This window comes from Erpetoichthys calabaricus, chromosome 1 (genome assembly GCF_900747795.2).
Source record: "Erpetoichthys calabaricus chromosome 1, fErpCal1.3, whole genome shotgun sequence".
NCBI lineage: Eukaryota > Metazoa > Chordata > Cladistia > Polypteriformes > Polypteridae > Erpetoichthys > Erpetoichthys calabaricus.
In genome coordinates this window covers 189,608,854-189,624,384 of record NC_041394.2, presented here as the reverse complement: position 1 = coordinate 189,624,384, position 15,531 = coordinate 189,608,854, and the positions used below count along the sequence as shown (strand labels likewise).

Below are 15,531 nucleotides of genomic sequence, written 5' to 3'. Positions count from 1 at the left end.
CAACAATAATCACTGGAAAAATGTCACACTTTTCATTCTTATCAATCATAGTCTTCACACTTCATTACATAACAAGCAGTATACCCCAAAAAAGGGGACATGTGTGTAATTTATTTCACAGCACACAAAGGACTCAACTTTCTTGGTAACTGACATGTTTCAAGTATTCAGTATTAAAACCGTGTGAATGTGAATTAAAATGTGAATTTCCCCTTGGGATTAATAAAGTATCTATCTATCTATCTATCTATCTATCTATCTATCTATCTATCTATCTATCTATCTATCTATCTATCTATCTATCTATCTATCTATCTATCTATCTATCTATCTATCTATCTATCTATCTATCTATCTATCTATCTATCTAAAACAGGCAATCTTCAGGCAATTGAAGTGTTTAAAATTATGAAGGGAATTACTACTGTGGATCGAGACTGTTATTTTAAAATGACTTCATCAAGAACACAAGGACATAGTTGGAAACTTGTTCAGGGTAAATTCTTCACTCAAAGAACCATAGACACTTAGTTACCAAGTAGTGTGGTAAGCAGTAAGGGACTTTTAAAACTCGACTTGATGTTTTTTTAGAAGAATTAAGTGGATAGGAATGGCGAGCTTTGTAGCGCTGAATGGCCTGTTCTCACTTAAATTGTTCTAATGTTCCAATACACAGTTAAACACACTCATTGATACCAATTCATACATAAATTCATATGGAGAACGTATGGACCCTGATACTGTGAGGTGGGAAAAACAGCTCTGCGCTACCACTCTGCCCATGTTAACACATCTGTACTAAACTTAGCAAACTTCAGCCTGATCAAAACAAAATGTTTGGCTATTTCTTCTGTTCAGTTCTTGTCACCTTACTGCACGATACATGCACACTAAACCCCTGTCTGTCACCAGCTGTCACTAGCCTACTGAAACACGCACATGCATAATAATACCCACAGCAGCAGGTAATATCTTTGCAAATTAAGGCAGTAATTATTATGAAACAAGGCAAACGTTATTGGAAAAAAACAATAGAATGTGTTTAGTGGTGGAAATAAGCTTCCATTCATCATGTGTGCCCTGAGTGAAATGTCAAAACTCCACCTATGACACCTGCTGCGAACAGACATTAAATGTATTCTTACCTCAACAACATAGCACCCAGAATCTGTCATAAAATGTATTACTTCCAGTTTACACAGAAGGAACATTTCCTTAAATCGAAACCTTTACTCCTTCCAAGGTGACATATTCAGTAAGTTTTAAGGCTTGGACCCTTCCCTTGCATTTTAAAATGTGAGAGCAGTGTCTAGGTATTTTTTTTTTATTTGTAAAATATGCTTCACTTTAGAACACAATTTCACATGAAAAATTAATATATGTCATGGCTGTGAAGAAATAACTTTGACTTGAAAAATACCAAACTTATCCTTAACATGCAATCACAGTATACAATTTTTCATTTCCATCCAAATTAAACTTCCTGTTAAGGTCTTGTCTGGTACAGTTTGTTTATCACCTTACATATAGATGTTTTCTAAATAAACACAAAATAATGTAACAATATTCTTAGATAAAGACAGATATCCTATATTGTCCGTTAAGCCGGTCAATCAATGCACCAAAGGCAAGTTTAGTCCTGCAATGAAATTGTTTGAAGTTGTTCATGTCCGTGATTGTGACCCCTTGCCTTAAAGAATTTACTATATGTGATTTTCAAAAATAAATAACAGAAACATTTCATGATTGATTTTTAGGGTTTTTATGTTTACATTAAGAAAGGTATCCTTGTGTAATCATAAGCTGTCTGCAAATGGCAAACCCTCTTCCTCCCTTACTTTCTACACCTTGTTAAAGGATCTAATGAGTTCATCACTCACACAAAACATTTGCTTAAAATTCAGATTATATAATTGTTGATGACTGGTGTGTAACATTGCATAACTTTCTCAAACCGGTTTTATTCAGGGTCGTGGAGGGCCGAAGCCAAACCTGGCAGCATTAAAGACAAAGCAGTAACCCTCCCTGATCAGAGTGGAAGTCCATCCAAAGAGTCCCTCACGCAAACTCCCACAGTTTATGGTCACCATTTAACACAATCTCTACACATTTGGGATTTTGGAGGAACAGCCATCACCCCATCGTGCTTACATATGCAGTGCAAGCCAACATTTCAAAAAGCTCCATCTTCCAGCTGTAGTTTAGGTATAAGTTAAGATGAATGGCAGTCAGTCACATCTCATGGAGTTAAGCGCTGTCACCGTAGGTGTCCATTATTCACTATTCTGTGATGGCATTAAATTTAGCCATTAACATGAACCTCATTCAATATAACAGCCATCATTTACAAACTAACGCAGAGCAGTAATCTCTCTGCTCTCTCCATGACAGACCTCTGTCCATTCAGTAACAGCTAAAAAAAAAAAAAAGATTCACTCAGTGCTGGGTAGTGGGAAAGGTCACCTTTTATCCCCTTTCCCCCTGCTACTGTAATTCGTCCGTTTTAAAAACGGATTCAGCATATGAAAAAGGAAAGGATAAATCTATAATTATCTTTGCACTTACCTTCATCCCTCCTGAAGAGAATTAATTGACATCCTAATGGAAATCTTTTTGTAAGATCAAAGCAGTAACCCTGTGTCTGCACTTCTGTTTAAAATCCTTATTAAGAGAGATCAAATAGAGGTTGTTCTCATTTTAATTAAAACAAAAGATGGCTGAATATTTAAAAAAAAGGCACTTGTTTCTGGTATCTTTTAAGATATCACGTGTATCTAGCTTTTTAATATCCCTTAGAAGCTGCCTTGACCTCACAGACTACCATATGGCTAACAGCATGCTGAGAGCTTCATTTTTAGCCACCTAATATTGTTTGTTAAATCCAAGGCTTTCCTTTTTGAAGTTGGCCTTGAGGTGACCATATTTTCACTGAGATACTGCTTTTAATATGTTCCATACTTTCAAGCAGTCACTGGCCCACTTTTCGAATTTAGCTTTATAGGGGGCCACAGCCTCCCCAGCTTAATCAGACTCAAAGCAGGAAGCAGCCCTCGATGGTTTGCCAAACTACACTCTTACTCACACTGGCAAGGAACTTAAAACTCACAATACTGGGATGTAGGAGGAAAAGTGCACTTCCCTGAGCAAAATCCACACCAACACACAGAGAATGTGCAAACTCCACACATATAGCGACCGATGTGAGTTTGAAACCAGTCTGCTGGAGGTTGTGGACTAGGAAATTAATAATAAAATGAATCCTCCTATTGTCAGAACCCGCTTATGCAGAGCAATCCACCTAACCAACACATCTTTGGACTGTGGGAGGAAACTGGTGCAAACCCACACAGACACAGAGAGAATATCCAAACTCTGTACAGAGAGCCCTCAGGACATTAACCTCAGCCACATTGTGGCAAGGCCACCCAAAATAATAATAATAAAATAAGAAATCAGATGTTTATCACTTTAGCAACTTTTGCTGTTCAAGCTAGCACAAAACTACTGGTATAATTATAATACATTTTAATAAAATCACACACAGTATAAAATTTAAAAAGGGAAATCACAGAGTCAAGGGTAATATAAAAGGACTTAGTTACACAATTAAAAGGTGAAGTGGGCTCTTTTAATCAAAACTTGAGAAATGCATCTTTGCTTTTCTGGTTAGAGCTAAAACTTCTATTATTTGTTTATAGTGATCCTTAAAACAAGGTCTGTGTACTATTAGTTGATATTAGTGAATTTAATGTGACATTTTTGTGGAATATTTAGAATGTTTACTTCTGTTTGGTTCCCATCTGTATGAATTTTGCATCTGTTCACTTACATGTATTTATTCAGCACGTATTACACTTGTATAGTATGATTGTTTTGCTACTTGTACAGTTCAACCTGTATTAGGCAAAGGGGTTTATTTAGTGTCATGCATTGAGACGCTGGTGAAGAGTGAACAGTCATGAGTGTAAGTTACAGTCCATTGTGCCTGCTAAACCGTGACAGTGCTAGACGGCACTACCTACTGCCTGAGTTGTGTCCTTCAACATGAGTTTCCTTCACAGAAGCTCTTGCAGCTGAACAGCAATTCAGTCCTTTACCTTGACAACCTTTACAAAGTGTCTGGATGAGACACTCAGACAATTTAACTATCAGCTAACTTAATGAGCTTGAGGGATTTAATGAGCTCCTCGCATTTGCCAAACGTCTTATGTTCTTTCCTTGCATTGCCCATTGTGTCTTTTACCCACACTTCTTATAGGTGGGTAGTCTCTCTCACTTTCCCTAAGTGTTTTGTCTGCAACTTCCTTTTTAATCCTTGTTAATGTGCTTTGAGTGTATGAATGGGAAAGACACCATACTGTACAAATATAAAATGAACTAGAACAGACATCTAAGGGAATATTTTGTAGGTATTTAATGGCATTTTACAGTACCCATGAACTAAAATGAAAACAGGCAAAAATACTTCATAGACACATAAGACCTGCCACTTACTGTAAGACACTGCTACTAATATGGATGCTTTCTTAAGATCCTCATGCCCCATGGAATTCATTGTGAAGCGTCACCTTTTTTAAATCCAATGATAAATCAATCTGACTGCAGAATGCTGATGACTTCAACCAGGGGAATATTGGAATGAATAAACCTCAGTCAGCAGGTTCAATTTATGGACATAAGCTAGACCTGCTGTTGTCAAAAGTTAATGCCTTTTAAATGTAAACTTCATGGCACAAATGGGCAGGTCTGACTACATTTTACTATTGTGGCAGGTGGCTGCGGCCCATGCCCGGTCAGCAAATGTTCTGGAGGAGCAAGGATGGGAAACCCAGTATCTCCCCCTGGACGCTAGATGGCAGCCTCCCTGGGTTGCAGCGGTGCCTCGGACACCCACAGGGCTTCATGGGAGTTGGAGTTTGCTGCAGCCCTGTTGGGTTCTGCAGGCACCGCCAGGGGGTGCTGCAGCAGGAGCTGCTAGCCACTTTTGGGCACTAGTTTTGCCACACCCGGAAATGCAGCCGGATGTCGGCAATCAAGCACCTGGAGCACTTCCGGGTGCCTAATAAAAGGAGCCAGCGACCACCACTCTGCGGCCAGAGTCAGGAGGAGGAGGACAAAGCATGGAGGAGTGGTGGTGGAAGAGGAAGGAGAAGAAAGTGTGTGGTGTGTTTGATGGTGCTTGCACACTTGGGACTGTGTTGTGCCTGTGGGGATTACGGGGAAGATGTGCCCCACAGGTGAAGAAAAATAAAAGTCTTTTTATTTTTACATGCCTCCAGTGTGAATCTGTGTCAAATCAGGTGCTTATATAGCGCCTTTTTACACCGTCACCTACAAGCCTGTTATCAGACAGCAGCTGTTGTCTTATAATCCAAGCCAGAAATTCTTACATATGTTTGAGTGTCTATCCAGGAGAGGGCGCTAGCTCCCTGGTTGGAATAAGTTATTTTGTAATTGTGGCATGTTACATAACCCGAAAATATATAGATATGCTATTAAAAGGCAATACCCCTCCCTTAGTGATACGGTGGTAAGAAATCACATAGGAGAAATAACTTAGCTTTCTTTAATGACGATTTATGCAGCATAACAGACGAAGGAAGCCATGACAAGACTATTACCGAACTGAAAGCTCGATGTATACAGTCTGCCATTTTTGTTGCTGCGCTGGAAAGATTTTCAGGATTGGATGACGTTATCTTCCCATCTGTCCGTCGGCTTCAAAGGTGTTCCGGGCAATGTTCCCAGGCTTTATACTCTTTCTTCATGTGCAGGCCCCCACTTAGGTAAATCATGCCATTCCAAACAAGGAAACGAAGATAATAATAATAATAATAATGCATTTTATTTATAGGGCACTTTACATTAGCAGTAAATCTCAAAGTGCAACATAAAAAGCTTAAACAAAGGCAAGGCAAGATAAAAACAGAGATAAAATAACAATAATTATAGCATTCTTGTTAATAAGCTTTCCTAAATAGAAAAGTCTTTAGCTGTTTTTTTAAACAGCCCACAATCTGCTGTGTTCTTAGGCTCTCTGGTAGGGCATTCCAGAGCCGTGGAACAGCGGCTGCAAAGGCTCAGTCACCCATTGTATGAAGTTTGGTCAAAGGGGGGCGAAGGCGGTAGGTATTTGCAAAACAGAGGTTTCTTGTAGTGGATTTTAGTGTAAGGAGTTCCTTAAGATATTGTGGAGCATTTCCATGGACACACTGGTGAGTAAACAAACAGAGTTTGTATTCGATACGAAGATGGATAAGGAGCCAATGAAGTGACCGAAGGATTGGTGAGATATGTTCATATTTCTGCACCCTCATCAGGATTCTTGCAGCACTATTTTTAATTTGTTGTAGCTTTTGAAGGCTCTTGTTGGGTATCCCGATGAGGAGTGCATTACAATAGTCCAGTCTGGATGAGACAAAGGCATGAACCAGCTTTTCAGCATCACAGAGGGAGAGGTAGGGACGGAGTTTGGCTATGTAAGATCCAATGTCATGCTGACTCTGACCCACAGAAATAGTGCACGTTGCCCACTTGCAGTTGTTCTTAACTTGTCTTAAAATGCTTGCCTAGCAGTTCTAAATGATGAGCCCCTGTGTGCTAAATCTGGCTTTGTGTTAGCTGTACATGTGAGAAGAAAAGAAAAACAGATTTAAAGTATTTGCACGGAGCACAGTGACATATTAAACTTATGTTCTGATTACAGAGTGGTTGTGGTTTGTTAGAATTCTATCTATGATATAGTGCCTTTTTATCTATCTGTCTATCTAACTTAGACCCTAGAAATTCCATTTTATAAAAGTAGACATAACCTCTCCTGTTTTTAATATATATTTAAACTTTCATTAATCATTGTATAGAACAAAATGTGAATTTCACTGTACTCCATATATATCTTGATAAATTTGAACTGAACTGAGTATTCTAATGAGGTTTTTCAACACGTGTTAGGTATCCTTGAAGACAGATTGACCATTTCCAACATGGCATTGAGACTTACTCGTTTAGTGCAAACACTAGAGTTTTGGACAAAATCAGTTTATGGTTACTTCCTATTTGCTTAATCAGGTTTCTGGCACAGTCTGTAAAAGTTACCTTTTTTGAGAAGTGTTTCAAATAGAACTTGTAGACAATGAACATTTCTTTGAAGGCATTTTTCAGTGTTTAAACTGAATTCTGTCCATCATCATGTCACACATTTTCTTAGACCCACAGTTTCCATGTATGGCACTTGTGACTGTTTTTAGCATGTGAAATGAAAGTTGTGGATAAGAGTAATATTTGTTAAACATTTTTAAGAATTTTCAAATAATCTGAGCAATGGAGTGTCCTGCACTTAACAGCGGTCACCTTTGTTCAGGGAGCAGTAATGTTGATTTTGTTGTTTTGAAATCTGTGCTATAGAGCATAAATGTGCAGTGGTCAAATTATGGAAAATGTTGTGTGAATCCCATAAAAGTTTTGTTCTTTTTTTAAAAAGTAAATTGTAAACCTCTAGACTGTGAATGATGGAGTTCTGGCAAGCAGACAGTACTGGCTAATTCCTACACATTGATTTGGTTAACACAAAAGAAGAGGTAATGATTTTGGCATTTTACAGCATCTGCTACAGGGGTTTGCTCTGCGATGGAAGGCAGATGGCATAATTCCGATTTTCCCAGGACAGAGAAATCAAATAGGAAAATAATATTTCACAATTGCAATGCAAAAAAGTGTATGTGCTAATTGGAAAGAGTGAAAGGCCACACAAAGCTTTTTCAGTAAAATCTTCTACACTTTTCTGCCCTCATTTATCAAGTGTTATGGCAGATGATCTTGTGTTTTCTTTATGTCCATGAGCTGAGTTTCATTCATGAGAGGATATCATGCATACTGTATATTAACACACAACCCAATATGAATTGATCCAAAGGTCCATCATCTTTTAGATATGTTAGATTTTGAAAATGTTGGAGCAAACGATTGAATTGTTTGTAGTTCTCTTAATTGTAAGCACAACAACAAACCAGTCTAGAGAGTAGTTTTCCTTGAAATCAAAAACATGGCATTGAGATTCATTGAAGGAAGTGCAACTGAGTCCAAAAGGTAATGTTAAGAGTGTTTAGTAGTCTCCTGGCCATGAAAAGCCCAGAAGACTGCACAGGTGACGAATCCACACCCTGGACATGTTATGGAAAAACTTTATTTTTAACCTCTCGGTTAACGTTACTTTACTGCCAAATTTGGTGCCTTTCTGAAATGCATCTATTTTAATGTAGATGCAATTGCCAAGCATGTTTTGGCGCAGTGATATTTTATGTGAAGTTCAGAAGGTGGAAGGGAGGAGGCCTTCACCAGTCTGACTTATCAGCATGCATGTTTGTTGGTTGCTTCAAGAGAAAGTCTTAAAATATTTCATGTGGGGCTCCATTTCAGTAGTCTGCCACAATGAGTAATTTCAGCACAGCTCAGAGATAGGATTACCATGATAATAGCTGCAGCCGGAACTTTAATCAGTGACAGCTATGTTGAAAAATGATCAAACCTTAGAGGAGACACCTAAAAAAACAACATAATTAGCTTTTGGGATGATATGACATTCATTACATTAATACTTATCCTCTCCTGATTTAACTGTTGGGTTGTTTGTTTGCTGATTCAGGGAAATAATATTTTGAATGGACGCACTACAGCTCTTTACAATCTATGAGGCACAAAGAAGCATTTCGAAAAATAGACTGAATGAAATGAAGCTCTGATGACAGTTTTATTGACTTTATGTAGTTGATAATCTATCTATCTATCTATCTATCTATCTATCTATCTATCTATCTATCTATCTATCTATCTATCTATCTATCTATCTTAGTAATAACTGAGACTTTTTTATTTTTTTTAATCAGTCCTTCCCCTTTGTTCTACTGTAATGTACTATAAATAATATTATTAATGACAATGCATTGGTACTACTGACAGCTTTTCTGGTGGTTGCCAGTGGGCGGCATATGCTTGTGTGTGTGTGTGTGTTTTTTTTTTTTCAGATTTTCTTTTTATAAGGCCTGCTGGCAATGTTGAAATTGCTTACATTTTCAGCACATTTATCACAAGAATGTGGAGCTGCCTGTCACACTTCGACCACTGGATTATCTTGAAAATAACATACAAGGCTATTTCTATTTTTCCAGCCTTCCCAGGGTCTAGATATTCAGGGAATGCCACTGAATATCTCTCAGAATACCTAGAAAGGGGACATCTGTAAATAACAAAGCACTATTTACAGATTTAAAGGGGAGCTAAAGAGGCTTTTTTAAGAGCTAGTTCGTTTTGAAAATCTGAAATGTTGCATGTCATATGCACAATGAAGAAGAGTCTTTAACATGTTTAAGAGCATAACACGAAGCTGCAGATTGTGCTTAAGCAGACAGTGTTTTTCCCTCAGAACACCTTGGTTCAGCTGGGGTGTAGAGTTTGCGTGTTCTGCCAATTTCAATGAAGTCCAGGTACTTTCCACCATACAAAGGCATGCTGCTGGCTGAACTGGCCAGATGTGAATGAGTGTAGGTCTGTGAGGAAGTGTGAAGGACTGGTGTCCTGTCCAGAGTTGGTTCCTAAATTGTGCTTATTGCTCTTAGGTTAGATGACTGAGTAAAGGATGATATGGATTTCAGATTAAATAAATGAGTTGAATAATGTAAAAAAAACCTAACAAAGCAGAGTATAAGAGCCAGTGCATCTCGCTCTTGTGCAAGCTTAATACCTAAGATGATCCAATATCTCATCTGTTTCTGTTATAACCCTGCATGGACTACTTCATTTCCACACAACCTGCTGTGTGAGAACATGCTTTCTATTTTTGTTCTTGAAATTATTTAATACTGGATAATATTTTTATGGCATAGTGAACTAGGGATTTTGAGGTTAAAACATAGGAATGTCTGTTCAGCCCTCGCCTCCACTTCCTATATTACATTGCTTAACCTTCCCCATTTGTAAAAGAATAAATAGATAAAGTGTATTACAGTTATATTGTATCGTGATCATGTAAGTCACCGTGGGTAATGATATTGGTCAAATGCATGATATACCCTTTAAAAAGTGCAGATTAAGACAGCCTGGCATGTTGCAGTATTCCATTTTGCCACTAGTGAAACATAAAAGCAGGATGATGTGGTGGCACAGTTTATAGCACTGACGAGTTACAGCCCCTTGTATCGAGGATTCATCCCATGCTTGTTCGAGTTCAACTTCACGCTCAAGTTGTATATAGTCTGCCACAGACTCATGACAGTAATACAGCACCAAAAGCACACCAAAAACGTCCAATGAATACAACATCATACATTGAATACAACAGCACCCGTTTGTTGGTATAAGTGGCTGTTGGGAAGCCTTATAACCTGCAGATACCTGCAGACGTTCTAGCAGTCACCATCTATGTGGAGTTTACTAGGACATGTGAAGTAGGGTAATTAGTTACAGTATGGTCTGTGATGAACTGGCAACTCACCCAGGAATGTCTCTCAGGAATGACTTACAACATTGTAAGGAAACACCCAGGCCTGCACACGGATTGGTTAAGAAAAACACATAATGCACTTCTCATCACTGCTCATCTTTACTTTATAGCTGTAAAGGTGACTAAACTCTGACAGTGTTAGGTTAAAAAAACACCATAGAGAAAGAAAAAGTAATCACAGTGTGTTCACCATTATGTACCTGAGAGTACTCTAGGACGGAATACCCTTTTGATATACAGTATAACCTCTTCCACAATTCCTTTGGAAAATCCTAATGAATCCTTCTTTCTTTTTATCTTTTGCAGAGCTCCAGAAATCATCCTTGGTTTACCCTTCTGCGAAGCAATTGACATGTGGTCGCTGGGATGTGTGATTGCAGAGTTGTTCTTAGGATGGCCACTGTACCCTGGGGCGTCGGAATATGATCAAGTAAGCTAGAAAAAGAAATATTTTGATCAATTTTGTTTGCTGCTCTTTCTGCCTAAAGCAATACTTATGGGTATTTGTACCTGAGCTGAATTTTGTTCTCAGATGAATTGAAAATATTTTGTCTCATTGATAAATAAGCTTGAAGATGAGTTCAGAATGTATTTCAAAAACAAATATAATTCTGACAGCCAAACTAAGTGAAATACTGAAACAAGTGAGACTGATTTACTGTTTCTTTATGTTTCTCCATTGACAACATATGCTTGTCCTGCTAGAGATTATAGAAGAGTGTTGAGTAGTAAGGGAACCACAATTCTATAAATTTTATATTGGCTAATAATCCGGAAGTCTACTCAGTCCTTCTCCTTGCAGCCACTCTTTAGTCTTTTGGTTGCCCTATTGCATTTTAGGGTCTGGCATATTCAAATATTCAGGTACCACCTTTGATTCCCATCTTAAAAGCAGTGTCATGACATTCTGAAATCTGATGTATATACTGCAGCTTTTATTTTTAATATCCAGATATAAAGACGATTTAAAACTATACTGTGTAACAAAATAGTGGTTTAAATGAAGGTATTGTTGGCTGCCGCATTCACTGAAACCCATATAAAAAAGCAATTGTATGCACAGATGTGCATGTAAACTGATAGTGTGCACAATTCCAAGAATGTCAGCAAGAGCAAACTCCATCGCCTGTGTTTATAACCTGGGAAAGAATACTGCATCGTGATATTAAAATAGATGAATGCATCGCTGGGAGCACCAGCTTATAAAAGTAAACTTAATGCTCCTGTAGGAGCACAAACACTGTACATATATGGATGAATAACAGTACGAAACAAAGAAAGAACATATTTGGTAGTACACATCTTGTATTTCTGAGTATTTCCAAGTCAAACGAAGTACATGGGTGTCATGCTCAGGTCCTGGAAAGTCACATGCTTTCATTTGTGCCAGTTTCTTAATTAGATTATTGTTAGGCTTTATTTTAATTTACTCATTTGTTAACATTTAGAATCCCTGCCATCAGAGATTTCATTCTTACTTTGTTCTTAACCAGCCACCAGTTATCAATGAGACCTGAATAGCAAGGGAGCCAACAGCTACCATTTGATTTGCTCCCACCTGTATCTGTATGATTTATTATAAAGTAACTGTTTCTTTTGTATTTTTGGAAATGGCCAAGAAAAAAGTGTAGGACAGAGATGTGCTAATATCTGTTCTGCAAACTGCATAATTAAGTAGTAGCATTTAATTAAGTAGTTCTTTGGAATAAAAAGCCAGCATCTAGCCCCGCTAAAGAGAATATAGTCGCATAGTTTCCGAAGTGTAAGTGCAGGTTCAAGTGAATTAGTGGCGCTGAAGATGAACTGAAATGGAGATTCTTTCTATGTGCCACGTGCAGTATGTTCTGAGCCTCTAGTCAGTTTGCATGACATTTGTGTCAGAGAAAAGAAACAGCAGCAATTGGAATCTTTTGTAAGCTCTAGCCAGTGTTTATTTTCTTGAAATTTCTCGAATAGTTAGAGTATCTGGTTATGCAGTTTGTTATCTGGTTACTTTCAACTAGACTCTGTGCTTTAGAAAGCGACTGTTCATTTTGTAATGGTGTGCTCTGGGCACTATATGAAACATTGATTTATCTATTAATTTAAAAACGTAGATAAATTGCTCCATGTCACATCTAATTCTTCATGTATGTTTCATGATGTTTGAGCTTTTTGTGTATTTGTTGAATTTTTTTTTTGTGTGTAGCTACTATATGCTGTATTTCAAAGATTGCAATAGTATGATGGCTGTCACTGCTGTCTTATAGATCCAATATCTGGACTTCAAATCTTTGTTCTCCTTGTATATGTATGATTTTCCTTCTTGCAACCCTAAAGATGTGTAGGTTAGATTAACTGGTGATTCTGAATTGGGAGTGAGCTGCTTAATGGACAGTTTTGAGAATGTTATGTAATGCATATAAGGGGAAGTGATCCATGTAAGGGTAAATTGTAATTACATTTAATTGGATTAGGTGAGGCAGAACGGTGGCGCAGTGGTAGCGCTGCTGCTTCGCAGTAAGGAGACCTGGGTTCGCTTCAGTTTGCTTGTTCTCCCCATTTCTGCATGGGTTTCCTCCGGGTGCTCCAGTTTCCTTCCATAGTCCAAAGACATGCAGGTTAGGTGTAGTGGTGATCCTAAATTGTCCCTAGTGCGTGCTGGGTGTGTGTGTGTGTGTCCTGCAGTGGGCTGATGCCCTGCCCGGGGTTTGTTCCTGCCTTGCACCCTGTGTTGGCTGAGATTGGCTCCATCAGACCCCTGTGACCCTGTGTTAGGATATAGCAGGTTGGATAATGGATGGATGGATGGATTAGGTGCATTTTGAATTATACATAAAATACATACATACAGTACATACTCTACATAGATAGACAGAGAGATAGAACTTTATTTGTCCCCAGGGGAAATCAGGCTTTTTACAAAAGATCTTTAAATAAATAATAATACACTTTGATTTAAACACACACCAAAATAACTATAAAGCAAGAAAATTAAAAAGAAAGAAAATTTCTGACTTGGAAGTCACAGTCACAGTAAGTTATTATGCAGGCATATTGCTGTTGGTATAAAGGAGCCCAAGTAGCGATTTCTGACACACATCTGTTGAATAATTCATTGGCTGATAGTCCTCAGTGTCAGTGTGTCAGACAGAAGATGTGCAGCATTATTCATAATGGCACTCAGGTTTGTTTTAATTCACTCCTTTGCTATGACCTCCAGGGGGTCCAGAGTGTGTCATATAACTGAGCTTGTCCTTATAATTAGCTTGTTGATTTGGTGTGACCCTCTTGAAGTGATGTTGCCAGCCCAGCACACTACAGCGTAGAAAATCACACTGGCCAGCAAAGAGTTATAGATGATGTGAAGGGTGTCACTTCCCACATTAAAAGAATGCAGTCTCCTAAGAAAGAAGAGCCTGCTCCAGCCCTTCTTATAAAGTTCCTCTGTGTTCTGAGACCACTCCAACCTGTCATTAATGTGGACCCCCAAGTACTTGTAGGACTGGATCACCTCTGCATCCGCATGAATATTGACTGGACATTGAGGCTGTTTGGTGCTGCGAAAGTCAATAACCAGTTCCTTGATTTTGCTGATGTTGATAGATAGATAGATAGATAGATAGATAGATAGATAGATAGATAGATAGATAGATAGATAGATAGATAGATAGATAGATAGAATTTTATTTCTCCCCGGGGAAATTTAGCTTTTTACAGATAAAAATACATAAATAGATAAATAAATAAATATACTGTATAACTATAGACATGTACATGATTTACCCAAAACTTCCTAAACTTAATAAACTGATATTTTATTTTATTAAAATATTGTTTTTATTATTACAGTGTGTTAAGGCACATTTCAAATTCATTACTTCTCAGTATCGTCTCCCTGCTTTCCAATTCACATATAGCAGCAGCCTACAGGATTCTACATAATTGTGGTTTAATGCAAAGTCTGTTATCCACAGCTTCTCTGACCTTGTCATCACCTGCAAATCACTAATCTCTCATTGTAATGTGATTTCCTCTGTAGTTAATATGATTTCCTCCGTAGTTTCTTGTCTGACAGAGAGAACAATGATCTTAGCTTCTTCTTGATTCTCATTAAATAGTAGATGTTCATGACTGTCCCAACCATTCTTCATATCTTACTTGTCTAACTATATTTGAACATCCATTTATGTACAGTTTGGAGAAGTAAAGAAAGCATTGTCCCATGCTGAGAGCAGAAATAAGTGCAAATTCATCTCCTTTAACACCCTCTGCCCACAAAAAGCACATGACATTTCTTTGATTTTTTTTTAAGTGAAAATTGATAGTTGCACAACCATGCCCAAATCTCACTAGCATCTCGCAGTAAGCAGAGAAAGGATGACAACACTGTGAAGTCTCAGCACGCTATCACACAAAATTGGCTGGGAAATAAAATGTGCAAAAACCCTTTTGAAGATCCCTGCTCTCTCAGTCCCTGTGAACATATTTACAGAGTGGCTATGAAAAGTATTCAACCCCATGGAAGGTTTCACATTTTGTTTTACAACAATAAATCACAATGGATTTCATTGGGCTTGTTTGACACTCATCAACAAAAAACGACTCTTTTAATATCAGATCCATCTCGGTGATTCAGTATTGCATAACATTAACAGGCAAAAACATTCAAGGTGGTGAATACTTGTATTAGATTTCATTACAAACATTATTCCATGTTAACACCGCCTATTACAAAATAGCTCCCTTCAAAAGCAACACACTACCTCTATCAGCCTTTCCACGCTGTAAGCAGCCATGGAAATCTTCATCTGTGACGTCCTTGAGTACATTACTTCTGGCTTTCTTTCAATATGGTCAACTGTTTGAAAATGGTTTCCTTTTACTGATCCTTCAACTTAGGAAAAAGAAATTAGTTGTACAGTGTATGTGTCTGTTGCACTTCAGTGAAGCTTCACATAACCTTTCATAGTGTAACCCTGCTGGATAGAGCTGGAGTTGCTAAAAATACTGTTAGTTATTTTACAATTACCATACCATACCATTTTCTAAGTGCG

At 38.0% G+C, this 15,531-nt stretch overlaps 1 protein-coding gene across 2 annotated transcripts in view; it reads left to right on the top strand.

The window, feature by feature from the left end:
• hipk2 (homeodomain interacting protein kinase 2) overlaps positions 1–15,531 on the top strand; it is a 378,384-nt gene that overhangs the window by 242,196 nt on the left and 120,657 nt on the right. For both annotated transcript variants that reach the window (XM_028810445.2, XM_028810440.2), the window contains exon 3: positions 10,802–10,925. In XM_028810445.2, coding sequence (XP_028666278.1) covers positions 10,802–10,925 — 124 coding nt within the window. The remainder of the gene's footprint in view (positions 1–10,801; positions 10,926–15,531) is intronic.